This window comes from Zonotrichia albicollis, chromosome 30 (assembly GCF_047830755.1).
Source record: "Zonotrichia albicollis isolate bZonAlb1 chromosome 30, bZonAlb1.hap1, whole genome shotgun sequence".
Taxonomy (NCBI): Eukaryota; Metazoa; Chordata; class Aves; order Passeriformes; family Passerellidae; genus Zonotrichia; species Zonotrichia albicollis.
The window spans coordinates 1493782-1501901 of record NC_133848.1 but is presented as its reverse complement, the minus strand read 5'-3'; the positions used below and the strand labels follow the sequence as shown (position 1 = coordinate 1501901).

Here is an 8120-nt window from a genome sequence, read left to right as displayed (position 1 = left end):
CTCCTAAAGCTGGAACATCCCAATGCCTACAGACTCTGTGAGTACATTCTCTGATTGTCTCTTTTGCAGAGCAGGCAGGGGTGCCCAGGGCTGTCGTGCAGAGCAGGGTCCTGCAGCCCTGGGTGCTGTGCTGGGGCAGGGACTCTGCTGCCTGCCAGGGACAGCTCTCAGCCAGCCCTGGCAGCTGCTCCCAGCACTGGGGGACAAGATCTGGGCAGGAGGAGTCAGCTGGTAAGGCTTGGAAGTGTTCTTGTTGTGTGGTGAGGATGCTGCATTGTTCAGGACTGCTCCCAGCATTACATTTAACTGAAGGGTATTTCCTAGTAGATTACAGAATGAGCAAAGCACAGCAGCAGCTAAATAAAAGGGAAGAAACTTACTTTATTAGTCTATTGCTCTGGGCTGTCTGGATGGGAAATGGCCCACAGATATTCATGTGTCTATTCAGATTGAGAAAAAGAAAAAAAAATTTGTTCAGATTTGAATAAACCAGGCAGTGAAAGAAATCAGCACAGGGTCTGTTACAGGCAGCAGCAGCATCCTTTTCCCAGCCTCCTCAGGGTTGCTCTGATGTTGCCTCTGATCAGAGCCTGCAAATGCAGAGCTGTCCCTGGGCAGTGCCTGTGCTGGGAGGGGTCTGCAGGGCAGAGCTGAGACCCCAGGGCCAGGCTGGACTCGGCAGTACTGGCAGGCCCCAGCCCTGGGCACAGGGAGCAACTGCTGGCAGGGACAGCTCCAGGCAGAAGAGCCCTGGGCAGGCAGTGAGGGGAAAGTGCCCCCAAGCTGTGCTGGGATATTTGAAATTCTCCAGAAACTGAACTATTCCATAATTACTTATTCTACAGATCTCCATGCCAAGACACAGCAAATGTCCAACAGCAGCTCCATCAGGCACTTCCTCCTGCTGGACTTGGCAAACACACGGCAGCTGTATCTCCTGCATTTCTGCCTCTTGCTGGGCATCTCCCTGGCTGCCCTCCTGGGCAACGGCCTCACCATCAGCGCCGTAGCCTGCGGCCACCACCTGCACACGCCCATGTTCTTCTTCCTGCTCAACCTGGCCCTCACTGACCTGGGCTCCATCTGTACCACTGTCCCCAAAGCCATGCACAATTCCCTCTGGCAGACCAGCACCATCTCCTACAAAAGTTGTGCTGCACAACTGTTTCTGTTTCTCTTCTTCATTGGAACAGAGCTTTCTCTCCTGACCGTCATGTGCTACGACCGCTACGTGTCCATCTGCAAACCCCTGCACTATGGGACCCTCCTGGGCAGCAGAGCTTGCGCCCACATGGCTGCAGCTGCCTGGGCCAGTGGCTTTCTCCATGCTCTGTTGAACACAGCCAATACATTTTCCCTGCCCCTGTGCCATGGCAATGCCCTGGGCCAGTTCTTCTGTGAAATCCCCCAATCCTCAAGCTCTCCTGCTCACACTCCAAGCTCAGGGAACTTGGGCTCCTTGTGGTTAGCACGTGTGTAGCTTTTGGTTGTTTTCTGTTCATGGTTTTCTCCTATGTGCAGATCTTCAGGGCTGTGCTGAGGATCCCTCTGAGCAGGGAAGGCACAAAGCCTTTTCCACCTGCCTCCCTCACCTGGCCGTGGTCTCCCTGTTTCTCAGCACTGCAGCCTTTGCCCACCTAAAGCCCCCCTCCATCTCCTCCCTGTTGCTGGATCTGGCCCTGTCAGTTCTGTACTCAGTGGTGCCTCCAGCCCTGAACCCCCTCATCTACAGCCTGAGGAACCAGGAGCTCAAGGCTGCAGTGTGGACACTGATTAATAGATGGTTTTGCAAATATTAAACTCTGAATCACTTGTAATTTAAGTAATCTTTGCTAGTTCTTGTTGATTTCATTTTTCACTCTTTTACTTTTATAATATTGTGCACAATGCAAGGGCATTTTCTGTGCAATTTCTCATTTTGTTTCTCTCCACTTTCTCTGTGACCCACAGACTGTTTCAATGAGGAGCTGTGCTCTTGATGGCTTCAAATGAAATGAGAGATATCTGAGCAGAGTTTTCACCAGAGATCTCCCTTTTGTTCCCCTCTCTGGAGCTGTAGCAGCAATGTCTGTGTGCAGAGCTGGGGGCAAATCAGGGTGGGCACAGCAGTTCTGCCCAACAGCAGCAGCAGCAGCACTTGGTGTTGCCAGTGCTGCTGCCGTGGCCCTGCCCCACTGCCCTGGTGCCCCTGGTGTTGCTGCAGGGCCTGAGTGCTCTCGGGGCCGGGCACAGCCCTGGGGGTGGCAGTGCCAGGGCTGCAGCAGGGACAGGCCATGGGCACTGCTGGGGCAGTGCTGACGCCTCAACCCAGGGCATGGGGGCTTCAGGATCCTTGCCCAGGCTCTCTCAAGAACACACCCAGGCCAATGGTCAGCACAGAAAAGCCCCGTGAGCAGCCCCAGGCTGGCCGTGGGCAGGCTGGGGGCAAACACCATGGCTGGGGCTCTGCAAGGGCCCTGGGGCAGACGGGAAGGAGCAGCAGAGCAGGGGCTGATCCATCCCCATTGCGCTGCACAGCCCAGGGCAGCGTCCCAGAGCGTCCTCATGGAGCTGCCAACAACATCCCCCCTCTGCAGCCCTGGCCGCTCCCCCAGCTCACACAGGTGCCCCATCCTTGCAGGCACAGACACGGCAGCACTGCCTCAGCAGCCCCTGTTTGCATTGCACAGAGCAGGGGGAGCACCCCCATGCTGTTGCTGTGGGGACATGAACCTGAGGGAGCACAAATGCCATCAGCCCCTGGGGCCAGCAAGGGCTAGGGGAAAACAAAGTAAACTACTCATCTTTGTCCTGGTCTCTGCAGTCAGCCAGAAAGTTTGTTCCCATCAGCTGGGAGTTTCTTGTCCTACTGCAGATGCTCTTGCTCAGAGCCAGGGCTGCCTGGCAGCCACCCCCAAACTGCCCTGAGCATTTCCTCTGCTTCACTTTTGCTTTCTTTCCCCTTCCTGATACAAACTTCTTCCTATTGCCCCTCCACTGCAAACAGCCCATCCCTGTTGGCCCTTTCCTCTCTGGCCCCATTCCCCATTGGAGTTCCTGACTTGGCACCATGGGAACATCCCTTAGGGAGCAAGATCATCCCACAGGTGCTGCACAATTTGTCTGCAGGCTCCTGCAGTGCCTCCTGCTGCTCCCTTGCCAGAGGCACCCCAGGCCACGGGGGCACATCTGGGCTGCTGTGTCTGGTTCTGGGGCTCCCTGTTCTGGGCAGTGAGGAGGAGCTGCAGAGGCTCTGCAGGACTGACAGGATGGGCTTTGGGGCTGGCAGGAGAAGCTGAGGGACCTGGGCTGCTGGAGCTGCTGAAGAGGAGGCCCAGGGCTCATCCTGCAACTGCTCCAAGGGTGGTTTCAGAGAATCCCAGAATCAGCAAGGTCAGGAAAGGCCTCAGAGATCATCAAGTCCAACCTCTGTCCTGCTACCGCCTTGCATCCCCTCAGCCTCCTGTCCAGGTACAGAGCAACTTTGGGGAAGAATCCCCCAAAGGAACTCCGGTGGGAAAAGCAGATCCAATCGGCCCCATCCCCCAGCTGGTCCGGGAGGGAAAAAATACCTCCTTGGAGAAATGTGGAAAAAACCTGTTTATTAAACAATAAAACCAAAACAATATCAAAACAATGAGACCCCTTGCCACTCTAAAAGAGATGACAAACTGAGAAAACCCCGGGTTGAAGGTCAGCTCACAGTCTCTGATCAGTCCCTCAGGTGCTGGAATTGCCGCAGGCCAGGCCTGGCCCGGTGGGCCACAGGTGCAGCTGCCGGTGCTCTCCTGGGTGTTCAATACAGAGCAGTTTCAAGAGGGCCAAAGAAAAGGAAAAAAAAAAAACAGTCCAGGGAACTTCTTTGTCTCAGCTAGCTAAGTAAAAAGCAAAAGAAGAGCTCTCTGCCCCGCTGTCTGTCCACAGACAACAGAGTCAGGAACAGGAATATGGGTCAGGAGCAGGAATGTGGAGGAGTGAGTGCAGTGTCTGAAAACAAACTGCGCGCTTCTTCTCTCTCCCCCTTCACTCTCTGGAACACTCTTAAAGGTACAAAACTTATTATTATTCAACATAAACAGAACAAGACGATTGGGGATAAAAGCATCATATAGTCAACCCAGGACATCTCCTCTTCTCCAGGATAAAGAACCCCAGCTCCCTCAGCCACTCCTCACAGGGCTTGTGTTCCAGACCCCTCATCAGCCTTGTTGCCCCTCTCTGGACATGCTCCAGCCCCTCCGTGTTCCTTCCTAAATTGGGGGCCGCAGAACTGAACACAGCACGAGGTGCTGCCCAACCAGTGCCGAGCACAGGGGAAGAATCATTGCCATACTCCTGCTGGCTGAAACATTCGTGATCCATAGGAGTGCCAGGATTTGGATGAGGGAAATGGTGGGGAAAGGGTGAGGACAAAGTTTGATTGATTGTCAGCCATGAAGGGCATTGTTTCTTATATTGATTAAAACTGAATTAGAAGGTGCTGGGGATCAGTATCAACTGGGGATTGCAGACATCAATCAATAAAGAGGAAAAAAAGCTGGATAAAACAGTTGTCTTTGCATTTTTTAAAATCTAGTATATTCACTTCGAATACACTTCTAAAATCTGTCTAATTAGCCACAGAAAAATTGAAAATTTGAATTATTCCCAATGGCATTTTTTGTTTGGGCATTTAAAGCAAAATTTTATGAGCTCTTTCAATGAAATCCTGCACTGAAGAGCTCAAGAAAGAAGAGGCCTCTGGAATAGGAAAATTCACCAGCAACTTCCTAGCAGCTGAGGATCCATCCCCATCACAGCAGCAATGAACAGAAATGGGCACAGCTTTGTGGCTGACCCAGCTCTGGGATGGACCCTGGGCCTGGAGCAGGAGCAGCTCTTAAGGACCCCATGGCCAGGGCTCTTGTGCTGCCCTGGGCAGATGGGATGGCAGCAGGGGCTGCAGAGCTCTCAGCACTTCAGCCCGAGGGCAGCAGGGCAGCCAGGGAGCCTCCTTTGGCCTTGGCCAAGCACCTTCCCCCATGGCTGGGGCTGAGTCCTGTGGCAGCTGCAGCTGCTGCTGTGCCCTTGCCAGGGGCTGAGGCCGTGGGGCAGTGCCCAGAGCAGCCTGGCCTGAGCAGAGCTGTGGGGCCAGAGCCGGATGGGCTGGGCTGGGGAGAGGCCCTTGGTGCTGCCCAGAGCTCAGGGCAGCTGGCAGAGCTTGCAGGGAGCTGGGCTGGGCTCAGAGAGCCTGGCCCAGAAACCATCAGTGTCCATCTCAGCCTGGCTGAGCATGTAGGGGCCAAGAAGAGCAGCCCAGGGTCTGCAAGTTCTCTGTGTAGGAGCTGAGGTTGTGACCCCTGAGCCCTCCCAAGTGCTGGGGCTGCACCTTCAGCTCCAGAGGAGATGTGACAGATGGGAGCAGACACAAATAATTCCTGCTGGATTTTTATTGTGTTTGCTTGTATAGGTGACAGGGATCCATTAGCAGAGGAGTTTTGTGTCAGATAATATTGGTAGAGTGGTAAGAATAATATTTTTTAGCTGAAAATAACATTTCATGTATAATACACTGAGAAAAAAAACCACATATGATTTAAAAAGCATCTGAGTTTTTCAGAAGATCAGAGACTCATTGATGTTCCAACAGCCAAACCTTTTCAAATACTTTCCTCAGAGCTTCCTTGAGATGACAGGTGACCACCAGAGGCCAAGGCCAGCCAGAGATCTTTGTCCTGGCATCTTTTGTGTGGAAGAACCCTCGCATATAGAGAAATTTTCAGGGGTAGTATGAGTTTTGGCTGTGGGCACCTGGAAAGAGGGATGGTTCTTTTTCATAGGAAGGAAAGCATGGAGCCTCAGTTCTCCAGGGGCTGATGAGAGGCAGCCCTTAACATTCCACGATCAGCTGGACCTGTCAGGTGGCCCCTGGGAGGCAAAGCCAGCCAGACCTGTTCCATGTTGCCTTGGTTTCATGGTGCTCTGCTGTATCACAATGTTCACCTTGTTTCTGCAGTGTCACCATGGCCCGGTGCTTCCATGAGGCCCAGCAGGGTCACAGTGGTCCTTTGGTTTTGTGGGGCCCCACAGTGTCACAATGGTCTCCATGATTCCATGGGGCCTTGCAATGCCACAGTGTTCTCCATGGATCCACGCTGCCCCGCAGGATCACAACAGCCCTTCAGCTCCATGAGGCCCTGAAATGCAGCAATGGCCTTTTGGTTCCACAAAGCACCACTGCTTTACACTGGCCCCTTGGGACCATGCAGCCCAACCGATGTCCTTGGTTCCATGAGGCCCCACAGTGTCACACTGGTCTTCACAGAAAGAAAGCCTCCCAGCCCTCATGTTCCCCTTTCTGTGACGCCCCAGTGGTGACAGCCCCAGTGTTCCATCCCTGGAGATGCTCTAAGCGAAGCATCCAGAGCTGCCTCCAGTCAATGGAACTGACTGACCACTGACCACTGATAAACTGCAGTCACTAGAGGCCAAGGCCAGGCAGACCTGTCTGTCCTGGCAGGTTTGTCTGGGAGCAACCCTTGGATGTTTGAAGTTTTGAATGCTGAATCCCAATTTCACCCCTTTTTGCCTTGAGGGGAAGGCCAGTTCTTTTTCATAGGAAGGAAAGCACTGAGCCCCTGTGTTTGGAAGGTAGGTGAAAGCCAGCCCTGAGGAGGCAAAGGCCAGCCAGACCTGTCTGTAATGGCAGCTTTTGTGTAGGAGCAATCTTTAGATATAGACTTTTGGAGATGGAATCCCAATTTCTGCCATGGGCATCTAGAGAAGAAGGATGCTTCTTTTCCATGGGAAGGAAAAAGCGGAGCTCCAGTGTTTCAGGGCAGAATAGAGGCAACCATCGAAGGCCAGGGCCAGCCAGAGCAGTCTGCCCTGGCAGCTTTTGTCAGGGTGAAACCCTTCCATATACAGAATTTTGGAGGCAAAGTACCCATTTTGGCCATGGGTGCCTGTGCAGGAGGGAGGGTTCTTTTCCATAGGAAGGAAAATGTTTGTATTTGAAGGCAAGTGAGAGACAGCTCTCACGAGGACAAGGTCAGCCAGACTTTTTGGTTATGGCAGCTTTTGCCTGGGAACAATCCTTGGATATTGGGAAATTTGAAGGGGGAATCCCATTTTGGCCATAGATGCTTGAATAGAAGGGCAGTTCTTTTCAATTGGAAGGAAAGCCCAGAGCCCCAGGGTTTCAGGGGTACATGAGAAGAGACCCTTCACATGCCAAGGGCAGTTGGACCAGTCAGGCCAAGCACACCAGACCTGTTCCCTGTTCCCTTGGATTCATGGGGCCCTGAAGTGTCATAGTGATGGTGTCATATTGGATCCTTGTTTCCATGAGGCCTCATAGTGTCACAATGGCTCCTTGGTTTCACGAGGCCTTGCAGTGCCACAGGGGTCACCTGGGTACCATAGGATCACAATGGCCCCTTGGTTCCATGGGGACTCACAGTGTCAGAAGAGTCTCCTTGATTCCATGAGATCCTGCAGAGCCCCTTGATTCAACGAGGCCTCAAAGTGTCAGAATGGCCTCCAGGATTCCATGAGGCCCTGCACTGTCACTATGGACCTTTGGTTCCATAGGGTCCCACACTGTTCCATGAATCCTTAATTTTATGTGGCCCTATAGTGTCACAATAGACTCCTTGGTTCCATGGTGCCCCACAGTGTGACAACTGCCCCTTGGCCTGCCAACACTCCATAGTGTGGCAGGAAGCTCCATGGGAGCTCTTGCTTCCATGAGGCCTTCTAGAGTCACAATGGCCCTTTGGCTCCATTGCATGGCTCCATGTCCCTGTGGCCATGCTATGTCACAATGGCTCATGGTTCCTTGAGGCTGCACAGTTTAACAACAGACCCTTGGTTCCATGAGGCCTTGCTGTGTCACAACGGAGTTCTGGACGCATGAATGTTCATACTGCCCACAGCAGTCTCCTTGGTTCTGCAGCGCCACAATGGACCCATTGTTCTAAGAGTTTGCTCTGTGTCACAGCTGACTCCTTGTTCTGTGAGGCCTCGCCATCACCAAATCTCCAAAATATCAGAATAAGACCTGTTAACAATAATTTACTATTTAAGAGGGTATCATTTATTCAGGCCTGAGGTCTAGCAAGGGAGAACTCCTAACCTTATGTGGACATGCAATTCTACCA

At 52.8% G+C, this 8120-nt stretch overlaps 1 protein-coding gene across 1 annotated transcript; it reads left to right on the top strand.

The window, feature by feature from the left end:
• The first annotated feature begins 1213 nt into the window (after positions 1–1213).
• On the top strand, positions 1214–1799 carry LOC102063051 (olfactory receptor 14J1). The gene is given in 3 exon segments (XM_014274755.3): positions 1214–1409; positions 1412–1540; positions 1543–1799. Coding segments are annotated over 3 exon segments (582 nt in total).
• Positions 1800–8120: the final 6321 nt, after the last annotated feature.